General features: G+C 42.0%; 1 protein-coding gene across 1 annotated transcript; it reads left to right on the top strand.

The window, feature by feature from the left end:
* Window positions 1-649: 649 nt before the first annotated feature.
* ACP6 (acid phosphatase 6, lysophosphatidic) lies at window positions 650-19,912 on the top strand. The gene is made up of 10 exons (XM_079124702.1): window positions 650-1,299; window positions 7,816-7,944; window positions 8,056-8,186; window positions 8,520-8,599; window positions 12,058-12,145; window positions 13,469-13,601; window positions 14,744-14,844; window positions 17,223-17,318; window positions 18,885-19,050; window positions 19,717-19,912. Exons 1-10 carry the CDS (start codon window positions 1,081-1,083, stop codon window positions 19,858-19,860), a joined length of 1,287 nt encoding a protein of 428 aa, XP_078980828.1. The 5' UTR covers window positions 650-1,080; the 3' UTR covers window positions 19,861-19,912.
* Window positions 19,913-20,210: the final 298 nt, after the last annotated feature.

The raw sequence follows: 20,210 nt of genomic DNA, 5'->3' as shown, positions 1-20,210 counted from the left end.
TGTTGCAAAGATCCTGGAACATGGGTTTAGGTTGCATGTGTATTCATTAGAAACCAGACAAGCAAGTGTTAGGCTGGGCTACTAAGCAAATTAAGGTTCTTCATCACTGAGTCATCCACAGGCGAGGCCTGGATTTTTCCATAGGAAATATTCTGGATATAAGTAAACACATGGGTGAACTTAAACATTCTGCGTAACTGTGATGATTTACGCCTGAGAATTTTCTTAAACGGAAAGAGGATTGTAAATGTATGCTAAATATAACCCCTAGTGCCAACCTTTGCAAACGGTCATCACTCAGTAGGTGACTTTGCGCTTGGCATCAGCAACATCCACTTCCAGGACTTCAAAGAAGTTTTGCACATTCAAAACTGGACTCAAACTACCCTTTCCGTCATTCAATCCTGTCCCTGTCCTCGCGTTTCCTCCTGGCAAATTCCTGGGTGCAATAAACTCTCGGCCATTCCCTGGTCGGCCCGAGCAGGCCCCTAGTTACCCCAGGTGGCCAGTACAACCCCCAAAGGGAGCCCGGGAGCGCGCAGCCTTGTGGGAGTTGTAGTTCTCACAGGCCCGAGAACCCTGATTGAGCGTCACTTCGGGACTTCTTTTCCCGTGCTCCTCTGCGCGGGTCCACTAGAGACAGGTCTCCGGGAGGGTAAGGAAGTGGGTGGGAACTTTTAGGAAAGTGGAATCAAGTCGTCTGTTGGTGTATCCGCTGCCGCCGAGGAGTTCAGGACTGTTTCCCATCCCTTCAAGAGTACTTGGGACCAAACTTGAAACGCAAGTTTCAGGTTCCTTAGAGGGTGAAAGATAAAGGAACTGAACTCCCCCTAGCCCAGTCTGCAGCTGGAGCGGCCAACCTCGACCGGGTTAAAACTCCCAGGGAGTCTTCGCTGCTCCCACCTCTGCATCTTCCCCCCACGCTCCAACTTCGGGGTTTCCCTCAGGGCTGGGAGGTACAGCGGTCCCTGTTTGTTTGGGGTGTTGGATGTGCTTCCCCGTCAGTTCCCGCGAACTTGGGGGCGGTCACTGAGTCCTGGCGCCCGAGCCTCACCCCGGAGGGCAGCGAGGGCTACCACCATGATCACCAGTGCCTTCAACATGCGAGTGTGGGCCCCCGTGGGCGTCCTGACCTCACTGGCGTACTGCTTCCACCAGCGGCGGGTGGCCCTGGCCGAGCTGCGGGCGGCTGGTGACCAGGGTCCTGCTGATCGCAGCCTTCTGGAGCTGAAAATGGTACAGGTCGTGTTTCGACACGGGGCGCGGAGTCCTCTCAAGCCGCTCCCGCTGGAGGAGCAGGTGAGAGATCGACCCCTAGTCGGGGTGATGGGCGAAGATCGTGGTGGGTGCCAGGTGCCCATGCGGAACACACACCAGGGGAGCAGGGGAGTATCACTTGGGGCTTGGGCTGAGTCCACACAAACGGAAAACAGCGATTTCCTTCAGCTCTGGCCTGGCGCCCCTCGTTCCCTTCACGCGCTCTTTCCACTCCAGGTCCGCTGACCCTTCCGACTAGGACGGTCTCCAAACTTCCAGTTTCACCCCATAGCTATAGTGTAGCTGCGCATCTTAAGGTGCATAAGAATCGCCTGGGGGGGGTCATTTTAAAACGCAGATTTCGAATTCCGATTCAGCAGGTATGGGGTAGGACCAGAAATTCAGCGTTTCTCACAAGTGTGTGGGTAATTTGAGTTAAAAGGGTGCAGTACCCTTGTGTGTGACTGTTTTGTTGTCAAGTTGTTTCAGGGACCTTTGTAACAGGAACCACCTTAAATGGGCTCACATTGAGTAATAGGTCAATGCCTTTGGGAACAGATTTTACAACCTGTTTTCAGGGTTAGCTGGAGATCTTTTGGTAACAGTTGTTGTGTCGTGGGTTCTCCTTTTACATTTCAGGCTTCTAAACCTACAGTGGAAGGGATTTGTTGTAGAAAAAGTGGCTATTAGAAAGTGGCTAATTTTGTGGATATAATGCTTTAAAATCTGCCAGGTTAATTATGACTAAATATGATTAAAGCACAAATAATTTTTTTTTAATGGTTAGCCTTCCTGGATGCAGGTCCCCAAGTCACACTTACTTGTGGAATGCCTTTGTATATTTCCTATCCTAGGTTGATGTTGGAGCAAATCAAACAGGTTGTCCACTCTTCATGACCATACTTGCTTTCTAGAAAAAACTGAGAGTTGTAATCTTCACATTGTACAACCTAAAACCCAATTTTCAAAACTAGCCTCACATGAAAGCAAATCTCTAAGGTACTTTTCAAATATATCTTAGCAGGCACTTAATTGTATTATAGGTTTCTAGTTAGGCTTTCTGTGGCTGTACTACTTTCTATCTGGTTCTAGAATTTCTTTTTGATGCTTTGGCCTTTATTCATTCCTTTTCCTGACCTTTTTTTTTTTTTTTTTTTTTTTTTTTTTTTAACAATAGATCTTTAAATTTTCCTTTTCATTTTGTGAACATATGGCCCATCTTTTGGGCAACTCCCACCCCACATTCTTCTCCATTTATTCTTGTTACAGAAGGGCTGGGAAGTAATTGATAGGAGCATATATTATATTCATGTTAAAGTCAAGGTTATCAGTGGTAGCAAAGAATAAAAGCTTGACTGTCTAGACCTGGGCCTAATGTGCACAGTACATGTTCTCCCTGAAGCCCTGTAAAAAGATTTAGTTTCTTTTAGAGATTTCTCTTGAGCCAGTTGGGTATGTGATGGGTATCTTATGCTTTTATGGGTAGAAGGGGCCATTATTGCTTACCATACTAACTTCATTCATCTTCTCTCTCTGTATAACTACCAAATGTGGAATATCTTAGTCCATGGTCTCATTTTGCTATAATAGAAGGCACAATACCTCTCCTACCAGATCATACTGGCAGACTTTAAGTAGATGCTTTAAAACTCTTTGGTTATTTAGAATAAAATCTTGTGCATAAAAGCTAGGAGTGGAACCAACCCTCTTTCAATTTAGGCTGTGAGTGATTGGCATCAACCTTCTATAACTTGTTTCTGGATGGCCTTGGCTCAGGATGTCTTTTCAGTGTCTCACTCGATAGGTTATTGGGATTTTCTAATCTTTCTGGTTCTGATATTAATTATAGTCAGGTGGGACCCTGCAGCAACAATTCCAAAACTAAAATTGCTTTTGGCACATGTTTCCTGATTTCTGACTGGTTTATAGATAAATGTGTGACAAGTCATTTCATTCAGTTATTTTACAAATCCTAAGAAAGTAGTATTGTTTAAAACTGATGTTTTATTGAGGGTTTTTTTTTTTTTTTTTATGGCTTAAATAACTCTTGGTTTAGCCGGTCTTGATAAAAGTTTGTGCTTTGAAAATAAAAGTATGGAACCTAATTAACCATTTTCCTGATCATTACAGTAGATCCAAATATTCTTTCAAAAGAAGAGATTTGGTCTTTCATTTAAGTTTCCCTAGTTCCTCTCCAGACAGTGGCAAGATGACCCCTATCAGGCAGGTTCCTCTGTTCTTATAAAAGAAAGTCCAACCTATGCTAACTTCATCGTTGAGGTATATTTTTTATTTGACAAGATAGATTAGCTGGGAAGCATAACTTGTTACTTAATTCCTATCCAAAGCTCAGCTGAAAAAAGTGGTATTCAGGAAGTAGATGTGAAGAATGTGCCCGGTCAGTTCATCCATTTTTCTGTAGTGATAGTTCTTTACCTTAGTAGGATATTGAACTCAGCTGGGGTTATTTAAAAATACTGATGCCTGGGTCTTCCTCCCAGAGTTCTGATTTATTTGGCCCAGGTATCTAGATACTGTAAAATTTTCTCTGGTGAACTTTAGAATTATCTGGACTTTACATCATTAAAAAGTAAAGACCTCACCTCCAGGAAGGTTCATTTGTGATTAGCCCAGGATGGGACTCAGGCATCAGTAACTTTTTAGAAAATGTCCGTTTGATGCCAGTGTATAACCCATGTTTAAAACTCTTGTTTTATTTTAAAACTGGAAGCGTTTTGTTTACCTCTATGTAGATGATTTCTTTTACTTAGAATTTAGCACATTGATCCCAGTATAGAATTGCCTCCAGTGAATGTGCTTTGGTGAGATGCTATCATTCTGAGTTGAGGGAATTGGGGGAAATAATCCCACTGAACTCATTGCTGTGACTACTGGAAAGATATCCATTATATTACTCTATTCTCTTTATGAGGACCTTTGGGAGGTTAGAAATGGTGTACTTCTCCTGAACAGTTGGCTTACTTTTATCTTTAAACTTGTCTAGCTGATCAAATTTCTCCTTTTATCTAAAAGTCAGAAAGCTTAGTGCCAATTTGTGGTCCACCTATGAGAAGTGTATGGATTTTTGTTATATGCATTTTTTAGTGACCTTATTTTTTTATAACCTTATTTTCACCCCTATACTTGTTTGGTTTTGTCTCTTACCTACTTTGAATTGATTGTCTTACTAGATTTTGGGTATGGCTGTCATCTGTTTCTCTTTGGAGATGGGGTATAAATACACGTAAAATTATCAAGTTAGTCTTTATCATTAACTCAGAGGCTGAGGAGGAGGAAGGTGGATGAGAGTGTTTATGTGGGATAGACACCATATATGAAACTGATGTATCATTCATTCTTTTCTTAGCGGGGGAGAGTACCAGGGATTGAACTCAGAGGCACTTGACCACTGAACCACATCCCCAGCCCTGTTTTGTATTTTATTTAGAGACAGGGTCTCACTAAGTTGCTTAGTGCCTCACTATTGCTGAGGCTGGCCTTGAACTCTCGATCCCCCTGCCTCAACCTCCCAAGCAGCTGGGATTACAGACGTGCACCACTGCACCTGGCTCATTCATTCTTGATCATCTGAAAATGCATACTCTAGACTTGACATGACCTGGACTTCAGGAATTGTCTTCTGGGAGACACCAAAGGTCCTCTATTGGTGGCTAAGAAGAGGAGATTTCTTAGTGAAGCCGAATGACCCTGTAGACTTAGGTATCTGACTCTGCCAGACTCTGGGCTTACAGAATAGATAATTTCTTCTCAGTTTTAAAAGAGTTTTCAATGTGGTGATGGAGAAAGACAAAACATTTCAATTATGGGAATATGCCAAGAGTACTGGGAACACAGAGGACTTAACTCAAACTTTAAATGACCAAAACCAAACTCAGTTTCCCAGTTTCTTGTGTCTTTGTCTTAGTTTTAGTCAAGGAGTACTTCCTTTACCCTTTCCACATTATGTACACAGGCTTAAAATCAAAGTAATTTTTCCTTTCTTTTTCCCTAGTTACCTATCAACCCAGCCACCAAATAAAGCTTTTATCTAGTAATTCAAATGTTTCACATTTATCTCTTCTATTCTTGCTGCCTTAGATGAAATCTTAGGTCCTTTTATTGTTTGAACATGAGGTGTCTCCGGAAAGCTCACGTGAGACAATGCAGGAGTATTCAGAGGTAAAATAATTATATTATGAGAGTGGTAACATAACCAGTGGTTTAATCCATTTGATGGACTAATGATTTTAAAGGACTACTAAGTGATAACTATAGGTAGAGCTAGGGTGTGGTTGGAGGAAGTAGGTCACTTGAAGTATGCTTTTGGATTTATATTTTATTTCTGGTACCTCTCTCCGTACTCCCCCTTCTCTGCTTCTTGGCTGCCAGAGCAGAGCAGCTTTTCTCCACATACCCTTCCACCACCAAGTTCTGCTTCACCTCAGGCTCAGAGCAATGGAGTCTACTGATTATGGACTGAACCCCTGAAATCATGAGCCCAAAATAAACTTTTCCTCCTCTAAGTTTTTCTTTTTAGGTATTTTGGTCATAGCAATGAAAAGCTGACTAACAGTGTTCATGTAGACTATTGCAGACAGTATAAAACTGACTTTCCTGCATCTGGTCTTCCCATTCCGACTATGATATAGACTGGTGACTTTTAAACTACTCTGTGGTGCCATGGACCAGTGGGATGCTGACTGGCTGGGGCTCTGAGTTCTTACTGGCACTTCGATTAGAGAAACTCCAGTTTTTGCCTTTACATATACAAATCAAATGTTCAGTTTTACTTGGCATTTGCTAATTAAAAATCCTGAAAACCATTCCTAGGTTGAGATAAACTAAACCATTCCTTGCTACATACATACTTTAGCATCTCTACTTTGCTCAAGTTTTCTAGCTATTCTTGGAATTCTGAATGTCCCTGTCTCTTCTTACCTCCTCCTTACTAACAAGTCCAAGTTGTTGGTTGTCGAAATCCTATTCATTTCAAATATAATTCCTTCTATGAGATTTTCCCTGAATCCTCAACCAGAAAAGAATGTCTGTTTTACCTTTGAACTATGATGGCCTTCATCCAGTTTCTTATAGCACATTTCTCTTTTATTATGTTATCACTGCCCTTTATATTCAGAGCTTGCTTCCTCTATTAATCTGAAAATCTAGAAAAGACAAGGTCAAATTATCTCAAGCTTGATACCTTACATAGGAATTGGCAGATTGTCAGAGCTATTAATTGTGTGTATGGTATGCCACACCCTTTTTGGGATTCCAGAATATGAAGGTCTAATAGATGACCCAGACTCTCTTCTCAGAAAGCTAAATCTACTGAACAGGAACCAGTGAAGGAACTCTCCTAGAACAGTTTGTAAAGGTAACCAAAAAGAGCCACTGAGATTGCTATATAAGTTCAGCCATGGTCAGGACTTATTGAATCTTATGGAATGAATGAGTCTTTTCAGAGGAAAGGAGAAAAAATTCTAGACAGAAGGAACATCATGTTGAAAAGCTGGAAGTTGTGAAGATGATGCTAAAGGAAACAAAGTTGTGTGACTTGAGAGGTAAGTGTAGGACAGAAGAAGTCCTAAAGGGGTGCTGGAGAGGAGGTTGAGCCATCTTACAACTGTGAGCCTTCAAAGGGTTTTATCCAGGGAAGTTCTAGGATCAGAATTGAGAAGAAGGGCCATGATTAACTGTGAAAGAAGAAAGGAGGTGTCTTTTGCCTGAGGTAGTAAAGTTTATACTCTGACAGTAAGATAATGGAAGGATCATTCCGAGTGATTTTGTTCTGGAGCAGTCAACAGGGCTTGATGCAGGGATGGTGGTGTAGCAGGAAGTCGGAATTTTGAATCTCGGGGCCTGTGAAAATTGTGGTAAGTTTGAGAGAGACAAAATAGGTTGAGAAGAGGAGCTGGCATATGGAGGAACACTCCTGAGAGTAAAAGTTTTATAGATAGTTAGAGCTAGAAGACTTGTGGCCACTTGTGATATCTTGAAACCATTATAGTACAGCTGAAGCAGGAACCAGATTGTAAGGAACAAAGGAAGATAAGAAAGGAACAAAGGCTTCTTAGGTGGCAGTGGTTTATTTTAGAAATTGAATGATAGGAAATTGGATAACAAGGGACATTAAACAGAATCCTAAATTGGGGGCAGGGTTTATAGGCATGGAAACCTACAAATTGATTCCTTAGAAATTCTTACAGGCATGGTCCCTGAGATCATATTTCATTCATTCACTCACCAAGCATGTGCTTGCCAGGCGGTTCGGCTACTTTTCCCCTTCAGCTTGGGCTTAGTGCCAAAGTAGCCCTAACAGTATTAGTGTAGCAATAATAGGGCTTGGGCTGAGAACACCTGGAATCCTAAATCATAGTCATTTCTTCCTTTAATTGGAGATAGAGTTAAAATTTCTTTCCTTTTCCTCCCACGGGAAGGTTGCAAGCCTAATGTCAGAGTGATTGTAGCTAAGTGTTCCGTGGGGCCACTGGTTTAACGTTAATGCTGTGAGTTTCAAGAAACTTTTTTTTTTAATCTTGTTTTTTATGGTCACAACAGGTAGAGTGGAACCCCCGGCTATTAGAGGTCCCACCCCAAACTCAATTTAATTACACAGTCACCGATCTAGCTGGTGGGCCGAAACCGTATTCTCCTTATGACTCTCAATACAGCAGGACCACCCTGAAGGTGAGCAATGCATTCCTGCTCTAGGGCCCACTGCAAGCTTCAGTGGTTTTTCTCTGGACCAAGAGCAGCAGCTATCAGATGTTTGATTCTTGTCTTTCTTCCCCACTTCAGGGGGGCATGTTGGCTGGGCAGCTGACCAAGGTGGGCATGCAGCAGATGTTTGCCCTGGGAGAGAGACTGAGGATGAACTATGTAGAAGACATTCCCTTTCTTTCACCAACCTTCAACCCACAGGAGGTCTTGTGAGTCATTAGAAAAGGATATGTTGCCCCTAGGTCTTGAGTATGAGGTGTCCAGACACCCCCGAGGGCTCCTGTTTTTTCCCAGAGTAGTTCAGGGCACAGTTTGTCTTGATGCAGTTATCCTGTGAACAGGTAGTAACTAGAGGTCACATTCATTGACCTTTGAGTCCTTTGGGGGCAGCCAAGAAACTCAATCCCACAGAGAGCTAAAATATTCTTCCTAACCCCATAGAGCCCTGTATGAAAGATTCCTAGCTGCTCTGTGGGATAGTATAATATATAATTCAATTTTCCTTTTATGGGCATCTCTGCCTTTTCCATTTTTTTTTCCAGTGCTCGTTCCACTAACATGTATCGGAATCTGGAGTCTACTCGTTGTTTGCTGGCTGGGCTTTTCCAACGTCAGAAAGAAGGTTTGTGTTTGGGGTCTACAAGTCAGCCCCCTGTCCCTTGAGAAGCTCTCTCCCAAAGACCCTCTCTTTTTTGGTGCCTGTTTCCTTGATCTCTCTTCTGTACATGTGACTTCTGGGGGTACCTATTCTGGAGGGTCTGTTCCAACCTAGCCATATACTGTCCTTTCCAGCCTGACCTTTTTATGAATGGCAGTTCATCAGTTGCTCTTATGTGCCTCTGGCTTTGACTTCTCTTCCCAGGCTTCTACACAAGCTACACAGGGCTGTTCTGTCTGGATCTCATGAACAGCAGTGACACTGTTGAAAGGAAATGAGGGCAGTGGGGATAGAGATCTGGGGCCCTCTCATCTTGGTGCTGATTCATAGTATGACCTAGATGGTGTTGTTCAGCCTTTCTTAGTTGAGTTTGAGTTTTGACATTAAGCCGTGAATGGCTACAGTCAGCAATTCCCCAACTTTTTACTGCCAAGAACTGCATTTCTTTCATTCATGGATCCCATATATCTAGGGTCTTTGGCCATCAAAGGAGGCTATATTTTGGCCAGGTGTGGTGGCACACACCTATAATCCCAGTGACTCAAGAGGGGAGGCTGAGGCAAGAGGATCACCAGTTCAAAACCAGCCTCAGAGGGGAGGGAGGGAGGGAAGGAAAAATAGTGGAATGAGACAAATATCATTACCCTATGTACATGTATGTTTACCTGAATGGTATGAATCTCCAGCATGGACAACCATAGAAATGAAAAGTTGAACCCCATTTGTGAAAAATGAATCAAAATGCATTCTGTAAAAATAAAAATAAAAAGCCAGCCTCGGCAATAGCAAGGTGCTAAGCAACTGAGTGAGACCCTGTCTCTAAATAAAATACAAAAAAGGACTGGGAATGTGGCTCAGTAGCCAAGTGCCCCTGAGTTCAATCCCTGCTCCCCCCAAAAAAGAGGCTGCATTTTATCATTTGTAATTCATTCAGGTGTACATTGAATCACTGCCTGAGTTTCAGATCATCATGACCTCATCAGTATTAAACTAGTAAATGGTGCCATAAGGCAAAGGTTATTGTTATTTTATTTAGCTTCTTTAGCAGTATCTCAAATAGAAATAAAATATTCATCAAACTTTAAAAAAATGTGTAATAACAGAAACTTCCAGGCCAGAGGAAGCTGGCATTAGCCTTAGCTGGGTTGGGTGCTGCTGCTAATTTCTTGCTGCATTTGACTGCTGAACACAGACACTGTGATCTAGCCAACAGAAAGCCAACAGGATGGGCTTGCCCTTCTTGAAAGCCTGTGATTATTCTTGGTTTATTCTTAGAATAATCCACAATACCTGATCTTCTGAAAGCTCATCATTTGCTCAGCTTCAAAAAGACCAAATGTCCTCTTCCTAGAAACACCAAAAGTGTGACAGAAGGAAAGTTGTCTTTTGGTGGTCCCATATCTTCAGGCAGGCCCCAGGTTTCCGGCAGGCCTTTTGTGTGGCTTACTGGTTAGCAGTTGTGTGCATGGGATGCAGAGGTATGGGGACTCCAGTTGGACTTCTGTTACAGCTACTTCTGTACCTTTCCCAGTATCAAGGGACTTGAGTGAGCCAAAGAACCTCAGAAGGTGCCACTGTGAATGGAAGTGGTACAACATTGGATTTTACTTTAGGAATAAAATCTTAGAGAAGCACCAGAGAGTTATGTGTAAACTATGGAGAATCAGGCTATAGGGGAAGCTAGAAATTGTTGTCTGCCCCATTTGGTCAGTCCTTTGTTCAGTTTATATTTGAGTGTCTATTCAAGTGTATCTTATTTACTATAAACTGTGGTTCCAATATTGCAATACCAGTAGCAGACTCCAGGTGGAATATAGTCTGTACTGTTATTAGTGTTAGATTATTGTCAATTATTATTATCCTAGCATTTAAAGGTTTGGTATGTATCAAACATTATTCTAAGAACTTAACATATATTGTTTAATTCTTTTGGTAACCTTGTGAGGAACCTTTTGTAAGACAACTAAGAGAGGCTAAATGACCTGCCTAGGCACACAAAATTGGTAAATTGTATAGGTGGAATTGAAACACTAGCAGTCTGGTATCAGAATTCATGCTTTTCACCTTTATGTTCAACTACATATCTGAAGATATGTGCATGTAGAAAGGGCTGCTGATCATTTGGTTTGTTTTTGCTACATCTTCTCATGCAGAACCCCAGGATTGTTTAGAGGGGTCATAGGAACTACAGGAAAGGAGGGGACGTAGACATGCAAATAGATTCGGCTTTGAACCCCCACCTTGCAGATATCTCTTTTACTGTTTTATATAATGGTGGGGAGAGGTTCCACTGCTTTAGAAACTATTGAAAATCACTGATACAGTTCTACCCCTGTGATTACAGATGAGCCCAGGGAAAGAAAGTGACTTCCCAAGGCAGCCCTGCTGGTTAGTTAAGGATTCAAGACTTAACTGATAGACCTTCAGTGTGGTTTCCTTCTGTCCAGACCAACAGACTGTCTGAATTCTGATATTCTAGTAAAGTTACCATGGCTACTTTTAAAAGCCTGGGGTTTGGATTATCAATTCTTTGGGACCTAGGTTTACCTAGTTGCTGTGTGGATTGACCTCCATGAATTCCAAATTGCTGCTGATGGGAGATGTTTATTTTGCCATTAGACCTGAACTGTGTGAAAAGAGAACCTGCCACAGGGCCTTGCCCTCTCTGGCACAGAGTGGAGTGTGGGATGGTGTTAGAATACCTTCAATCATTAAGAGAAGGAAACAAGGATACCTGTGAGCTCTGAGCTGCAGCTATATATAAGAAACATTATAGTTTAATCTTTGGTTCCTAGCAATTCTTGTAGAAGGCTGGCTTTTGTTTTGGGCAAGACTGGGCAGTCTGAGGATTTATGGCCTTGTGGCCACCATTCTTAGTTTGTTCTATGGTAAATCAGCATATTGGCCTTTGACATTGAACTTTGGGAAGCAAGAAAATAACCTAGTTCTGAGCAAATTATTGATAACCCATTCTTTATTAGAATGCTTCATTGCTGGCAGTGCTTCGAAGCAGGGATGTTTTTAGAATGGTACAGGGAAACATGATATAAGAAAATCAAGAATGCCTCACTCAGGAACACAGACTTTTAACTCTAGATCTTGAAGTGTGTTCCTCAGAATGTATGAAATGTGATCCAATCCAGGTCTGTTCCTGCTCTAGTCTGTTCATGGCCCAGTAGGATGGCATGTTGGACAAAATAAGGCTGCTACTTCCTTTCTCCAATGCTTAGGTCAGAGAAGAGCTCCTGTTGTCAGGGCCAGTGTATGTTTGGGGCATTTGCTCTCCTTAAGGAGTGACCTTGTGTTCTGCCCTTTTGGAGTCGCTCTGTATGTAGACAAAGAAAAGGAGGAGGAGGAGGTGGGGCTTTGGGGAAGAATGTAGTGAAACCTCTTCTTGCTTATGCTTCCCACCTTCCTTCTAGGGCCTGTCATCATCCACACTGTTGAGGCAGACTCGGAAGTTTTGTACCCCAACTATCAAAGCTGCCAGAACCTGAGGCAGAGAATCAGGTAACTGCCCCCATTTTCTTGCTCTCCTTGGGGGCACCTTTTTTCATCTTTGCTGGCAGACTCTGCCTGCCCTGAGGGTCTGCCCCGACTTACCCTCTGTGGGTGAGGAATGGTGGGGATGTAATTAAACTTAGGTCTGACTTCCACTGTCCAGGAAGTAAAGGAGCTCTTGCTCATGGTAACAGGCTCATAGTGAAGGTACAGGGAGTCTGGGCAAAGCCACAGGCTGAACTGGAGAGATGATTGTACAGTCATGAATAGGGCTTTTCCTTATACGTCATTATACAGATGGTCTCTAGAGTGGGGTTGATGAGGAAATGGACAGGTTAAATAGAAAATAATTGAGCCAGTCATCAACCTGCAAATCCAGGTATACAAGCACAAGAAGACAGAAAACAGAGGTTTCCCTTTTCTTACTGGCATGCTGCCACATAGGGTAGATTTTCTTGGACTGATGATACGTTTTACTCCTCAACTGTGTCTGAGCTGCACTAAGACTATATAATATGTATTCCATAGAAGAAAGAGAATGCTATTTTCAGATCTGGGCTATCCTTGTTTTTGTTATATTAGAATCTGCAGTAGGATTTGGAAAATCTGACCTTTTATTCTGCCCCTGATTCTTGCTAACTTACTTTTATGAATCATTTGATCTCTTGGAATCTTAATTTATTCATCTGTAAAATGGGAATAATACAACCTGCTCCACTGGGTATTTGTGAGGCTTAAATGAGATCTTAAAAGGTTGAGCAACAATTCACAGTAGCTAACCTATGGAACCAACCTAGATGCCCTTCAACAGATGAATGGATAAAGAAAATGTGGTACATATACACAATGGAATATTGCTCAGCCTTAAAGAAGAATGAAATTATGGCATTTGCAGGTGAATGGATGGAACTGGAGAATATCATGCTAAGTGAAATAAGCCAAACCCCAAAAAAACAAGGACCAAATGTTTTCTTTGACAAGAGGATGCTAATCCTTAATGGGACAGGAATAAAGGAACTTTGGATTGTGCAGAGGGGAGTGAGGTGTGAGGAGGAGTAGGGGTTGGGAAGGACAGTAGAATGAGATGGATATTATTACCCTATATACATGTATGATTACCCTACAGGTGTGACTCTTCACCATGTTCAGCCAGAGGAAGAAGAAGTTGTGCTCCATTTGTGTACAATGTGTCAATTAGTTACCATCATGTGTAACTAATTAGAACAAATTTAAAAAACAACAAAAAGATTGAGCAAACTTGTTTTCTAAACTATTGATCACTATACAATATAAAGGATGATTTTTTAAATTAAAAAGAAAATCTTTTGGCAGAGGCCGGAAGGAGGCTGCTGCTTTGCAGCCACAGATCTCAGTGGATTTAAAAGAAGTGAAGGAAGAGATGGGCCTTGACAGTAGCGTCGAAGTGGACTTCCTCATTCTCTTAGACAATATGGCTGCTGAACAGGTTAGTTTCCCTTTTGCCATGGGGTTTGGCGACCATGAGACAGACACTTGGATGAGCTGGCTCCTGACTTAGAACTAGATGGGGAGAAGTGGATGGAGGCCCTCTGGTTTGCAGGCAGCTGTGGTAAGGCTTACAGATGGAATAGATGTGAGAATAGAGGGATAGGGAGCAATGAAGGAGGGATAGGAATGATCAAGAACTCCTCACTCAGAAACACAGACATTTAACTCTAGATCAGTTTCTGGAAACTTGTTCTGAATACCTGGGATGTGTGCGTGTGTGCGTGTGTGTGTGTGTGTGTGTGTGTGTGTGTGTGTGTGTTGGGGAGAGTAAGGGTAGCATGGGTGATGGGTAGGGAGGGATTGTTAGTAGGGAATGGTGCTCAGTTTTTATATGTAAACTTTACATCCAGTGTCTGTTAGGATCTAAAATTTTTAAATCCTTATTTATTCTATCATTTTTGAAGAGTATGTGCTTGTCATCATATTAAAAAGTCTGAGATGCCTATAATAAAGAACTCTGGTTAATCTTTAAGTCTGTTTTCCTCAAACTAATCTAGCCATAGAATCTCTTTTATGTAATAAATACATAAAGAGGATTACACGTGGGAAATATTTCTCTAGATTCAAAGGTTGGATACCTGAAGGCAGTGTATGATCCTCCTTCCTTCTCTTGTGAAAATGACCATATGCCCCAGAGGCATAAATTCACCTTGTGCTTATGTGCAAATTGGTTTAAGGTTATAAGGCAAGAGTTGATATAAAGCATTTGTATAGCATACTTTTTAGAAATCATTTTAGGGAAAATGAAAGCCAAGTGGAAATTTGTGAATTCCTTGTCTTGGTATTTTATTTTTTTAAATTTAAAAATACAATAAAATTTTTTTTTGGAGTGGATGGGAGCCATCAGAAATGGAAATTTTTTTTTTTTTTTTTTTTTTTAATTTTAGCCCTTCAACTCTTTAGGAATAAATAACTTTGGAAGGAACTTGGAAGTATAACTTTTTGAGCTGTTTGGGCCCTTCCCAGGATTTGGGCCCTTCCCAGAAGAGAGGCCCCTGCAGCCTCCATGGAAGCTGGTCAGCTGCCAGGTTCAGTGGGCAAGAAGCTGTCTTTCTAAAATTGTGTCTGTGGTCCTTTCAGGTACACAGCCTCCCGAGCTGCCCAACACTGAAGAGATTTGCACAGTTGATTGAACAGAGAGCTGTGGACACAGCCTTGTACATGCTGCAATGGGAAGACAGGTGAGTGGCTTCTGGAGCTGCTGGCACAAAGTCACAGTTGGTCAGATCTCCAAGTACTTGGGAAGAAAGGTTCATCAGGCCTGCTTACACCTGTCAGCTGGCATCACTGTGTATACCAAGAGGCTGAGCAACCCTGCTTGCTGGCCTACCCAAGTCCTTAACACTTCTGATCTGGGGCTGGTGACCTTGTGCCTCCATTCCCTGTTACACAGAATATGGAGCCACCACATGCTGAGTGTCTCTTAGTCACTTTTTCCTTTTGTTCTGAAGTTCAGACGATTTGGTGGGGCTTGTGGAGTCTGATGGAAGAATAATTACTTCTCACTTTCTTTATCATGTCACAATTTACATATCAGTTTCACATTCTCTCTGTAAGGTGGGTAAAGAAGCTGGGGCAACCTTGCCTGGGTTCAGCTAGTAAGTGGTAGAGCCAGGACTTGGACCCAAATCCTCTGACTAACAATCCTGTGTTTGTTCTTTCTCTTACGGGTATTGGGATTCTGTTTCTAGAAGGCCTGTTTCTTAACTACCAAAAGGGAGGGTTCCCCTCTTAACACATTTTAGAAGCCTCTTTTTTCTGGTAGAGTAAGAGCATTCAGTGTATACATCTAACATTTCAAGAATTTGCAGTGTGTTGCAAATAACTCAAGCATTGACTTTTAAAATTTTTTTTATTTGTTCTTTTTAGTTATATATGACAGAGTATATTTTGACATATTCATACAGACCTGGAGTATATATCATTCTAATTAAGATCCCATTCTTATGGTATATATACACAACTGAATATTACTCAATCATAAAAAAAGAATGACTTTTTGACATTTGTCAGTAGATGGATAGATCTTGAGACTATCATGCTAAGTGAAATAAGCCAATCCCCAAAACCCAAAGGTTGAATATTCTCTTGATATGTAGATGCTGATTGCATTGACTTTCAGTCAGCATGGCCACTTGTGCACTAGACTCGGGCATCCAGAAGGCTCCAGTCAAGCCACTCACTTGGCTGCCACTCCATGGAACTTGCCACCTTCCCCTTTTTGTTCACGAAGTGGCACTGCTAGACTTAAACTGTCACTCACTGCCCTCCCTTTCCCAGTTCACACATATACATACTTAATAAATGTGCTGGGACTGGGGAGATAGCTCAGTTGGTAGAGTGCTTGCCTCACAAGCACAAGGCCCTGAGTTCGATCCCCAGTACTGCAAAAAAAAAAAAAAAAAAGAAAAAATGTGCTGTGTTTTGCAATTCATGCCATTTCTGTTATAACTACCTGTCTCTACCCTTACAACATGAAGCAGGTGTGGATAATATTTAATAGACTGGGCACAGGTGTGCACAGGTGTGTTCCAATAAACTTTATTTACAAAAACAGGCAGGCAGGTTGGATTAGGCTGAACCATAGTTTGCTTTCTCCTAATCCATTGTCCTTTCTATTCCAATTAGCCCTGGTTTCATAAAACTGATGTCTCTTCAAGGACAAATGGTTACAACTTCACAATCCAACTTGGCCTGTTCACATTCTTCTGGAGGGTACATGTCACATGCAATGTTGGTTACCTACTCTTCATCCATTGCTTCAACATTTCTTGAGTTATGAAGTCGGCAGTTTACCCAGTCACTGTGAATAAGAATCGGTCATGGGCAGCCTTCTTCTTTTCTGTCAGCGACTGGGTTCTGGAAATTCTAGGAGAGGTGTTGTTGTTTTCTCTTTTATAAAAACTGAGAGGCACACAAACACACTTGCCAGCCCCCATCTTCCTGCTGTGAAAGGATATGGTTTGAGTTAGAGTAGTTGCCTTATGATTGTGAGGTAATAAGCCACAGAATGAAAATGGGGGAGCTACAGAGCCAACCCGGGGAGCACTAATGCTCAACTTCTCATTAAGTCAATTAAGTAAGACATAAATAAGAAATGTCCTTATGATCTAAAGTGCCAAAGAAGGAGAACTGAAACATAGGAAACATAATTTAGGAGGTTGTTCCTTCGGATTAATTTTTTGAAGGCCCTTTTGGAATTCTTGGATATCATTACCCCTGTCCTTCTTGGCTTTGTTCTTTTATTCTTCAAGGCCTAGTTCTTCATAATTTATCCCAGTCATCACTCCCCAACTTCCCCAGCCCCTCTCATCTCGGCTCTGTTCATAGCAGGTCTGTATCCCCATGTTTTTGTTGTTGAGAACTTTGTCCACAAAGGACCTTCCAGCTTGATGCAGCACCATTTCTCCTTCCTGCCCCTTGTCACCCCTCCTGCATTGCTTGTCTTTTTCTTGGCTCTGTCTGAGTGGGTTCCTGAGGTCATAAAGGGCTGAACCTGTGTATATCCCGTGAGTGCTGATTGCGCACTGGGTGCTTAAATATTTTTCACTTTTCATAGGGAAAGCCTTCAGATGGCAGTAGGCCCATTCCTACACATCCTGGAGAGCAACCTGCAAAAAGCTGTGGACCCTGCCACTCCACCCAGCAAGATCAGGTACTAATACAACAGCTCCACTCTGCAACTGAGAGCAGGGGGAGGGAAGTCCTTGGAGGAGGCAAGAACCAGGCTGTGTGCGACTACAATTAGATGTTTCAGAGGCCACAAGTCCCAAAGAGTTTCACAATCTTTTCAACTTTCTTCCTGCTGCATCCTTCTGACTATGTTTTGAAATTTTTATTTTAGCCAACAAGAGCCCTAAATTTATTTTTCCATATTTTTTTACTGTTTGTCAAACAGACATGTTTATATCACACTGATTTGGTATTTTAATAGTTCAAAATATAATTGCTTAATAGATTTAGTTTGAATAACTTCATTTGGTATACAGAAGGTGTGATATCCATAAGGCACTTTAGAATGTTGGAAATGACTCACAAGCTTCCATTGACACTTTTGTAGAGCCTGGAACCTCATATCACCACACAATTTGGAATGTTACCTGACCCAGGCATTTGTTAGTCAAAGTGTGAACTACAGACAGTTTCATCATCACCCAGGAACATTTTAGATATTCAGGCCCCACCCTGAGCTACTGAAGCATAATTAGTATTTTAACACGATCCCCTAACTTTGTATGTACCTTAACTTTGGAGAAGCACTGTTAGAGACTACATTTGAGAGACATTACACAGAGCTAGAAATAGCACAGCATAGGAGGCCTATGGGACAGTGAATGAAAACAGAAACATGTAGGAACTTTGGGTCAAGATTGATGGCTGCAAATCATGTAAATGCCTTTCCCTGTCCCAGTACCTACAGTGACTCTACATTTCTTCTGCCTTTTGTTGCCTTGCTACTCTCTGCCCTGTATCTATAGAATACTACAGGATCCAGTCCTAGGCTTCTGGGTGGGGGGGTCAATAAATAAAATCCTGAATCCATCCCAAGAGATAGATACTGGCATCAGTCAAATGTAGATTAAAATGGCATCTTTATTACTGATTGAAGTCATTTGGAGACTGTTGAAGACTAAACAGACTTATTAATATTCTTTTGAAATGAACTCAATTCTCTAAAACTGCAAGCTTTCCCAATAAGGAGCAGAGCTTCCCTTACTAACCTCATTGGATGGCTGAGAGTAGGAAGAACATTCTCCATAGGCTGGCAGGATCCACACATGCTCAATTTCTTCCTTAAAATTTACCAGGAGTATGAGTGAATGGGAAAGAGGAGGCATGGAGAGTAATTCCAGTGAGACTCTTTCTGTGACAACATTAGGAGTAGGAATATGGGTTCTCCCAACTACCTGTTTCAAAGGAGTTTTATGTTAGGTTCAATTGATTGCTGATGTCACCTGATTTCTGAGGTGTTATTCTTTACTCAAAGGAGACAAGCAATAGTTTAATAGTCCTTGATATCTTAATAGTCCAAAACAAAGATATTTGCTTAATAGATTTAGTTTGAACAGCTTCGTTCCATGTACAGAGATATGATATCCATAAGACATTTTAAAATGTTGGAAATGGCTCATGAGCTTCCATAGCCACTTATAGAACCTGGAACCCTAGGCCTCCAGAGTTCCAAAGTAAAGAACTATGGAGAACTGTTTCCTTGTTTCAGAAAGCTCTACCTCTATGCAACTCATGATGTGACCCTCATCCCTCTCTTAATGACCCTGGGGATTTTTGACCACAAGTGGCCCCCATTTGCTGTTGATCTGACCATGGAACTCTACCAGCATCAGGAATCTAAGGAGTGGTTTGTGCAGCTCTATTACAATGGAGAGGTAAGACCTCAGAGCAGGACTGAGTGGTGGCAAGGCATCGTCCCCCAGTGCCACCCAACTGGTTTAGCATCAAGTCTCCCTCCTGAGACCCAGTGGAGTCTCCATTGGTACCCTCAGCTCTCTGCGTCCTGTAGGGTAACTCACAGCTATGACCCAGGGCTAGAGCAAAACTTGGCATGTGGTGACTGGATGGTCCTTATCCTAGTTTTGTCAGACTCATTTAGGAACACCCTCCTGCCCTTCTCCTGAGTCTCTGTCAGGATGTAGCATCCTGACTGGCAGTCCTCTTTTGAAAATCCAGAGTTGTATCTTTGGGAGGTAACGTGCACTGCCAGCACCCTTGACTTCTTAACAGCCTGGTTGTCATTGATGCCCAAAAAAGAGACCAGAACTCTCCCTAGGAATGAGATCTTTAACTGTCCCAACTCAGTGATATCACTTGACTGAGTCCTCTCAGTCAATTCAACAAGCATTTCTTGAGTGGCTTATATGAGCGGTTTGTAGTATTTATTTTTTTTCTGGCAGTTGACTGGCTAATGGGGCCTTCTTGGTATTATGTGTGTTCATGCACATGCCACTTGGGCCAGAGCCTCTCAGACTGCTGGGCTCGAGACAGTAGAAGGATATGGTCTTTAGTGGACCTGCTGAGTTATGTCTCTTCCACAGGAACAGGTGCCAAGAGGTTGCCCTGACAAACTCTGCCCACTGGACAAGTTCTTGAACACCATGTCAGTTTATACCGTAAGCCCAGAAAAATATCACACCCTGTGTTCCCAAGCACAGGCAATGAAAATTGAAAGTGAAAAATAACTGATTTATACAAACCAGTTGATTTTTAAATAAAATACCTTTATACAATGCCTCCAGCTTTGTGTGTTTTGGAGAGGGGATCGAGAATTAAAGTACTTGAATATAAGGTAAGTTTGTTTCCTTCCTGTAGATATAGTAAGGTCTCTTTCTGAAATAAAAAAAGGGATAATGTTGAGACCAGAGGGGTTTTTCCTCTCATTTGTGGCTTAATTTTTAAGGTCAGAACATCTGCATGTGACTTGAGCTGAAGACATAATGACTCTTTAGAAACACTTTGATTTGGGACTTTGGTTCTTTTCTTCTTTTCTCTCTCCTCTTTCTCACCCACCCCTCCCTGCTCCTTCCTCAAA

The sequence above is a fragment of the Sciurus vulgaris genome, assembly GCF_902686455.1.
Source record: "Sciurus vulgaris genome assembly, chromosome: 1".
NCBI classification, from domain to species: Eukaryota; Metazoa; Chordata; class Mammalia; order Rodentia; family Sciuridae; genus Sciurus; species Sciurus vulgaris.
This window is presented reverse-complemented; position numbering and strand designations above follow the sequence as displayed.

Coding starts and splice junctions, on each gene's coding strand:
- ACP6 (XM_079124702.1), top strand. CDS start 1,081: ATGATCACCAGTGCCTTCAACATGCGAGTGTGGGCCCCCGTGGGCGTC. Junction 1,300..7,815: donor CGCTCCCGCTGGAGGAGCAG/GTGAGAGATCGA, acceptor TGGTCACAACAG/GTAGAGTGGAACCCCCGGCT. Junction 7,945..8,055: donor ACAGCAGGACCACCCTGAAG/GTGAGCAATGCA, acceptor TCCCCACTTCAG/GGGGGCATGTTGGCTGGGCA.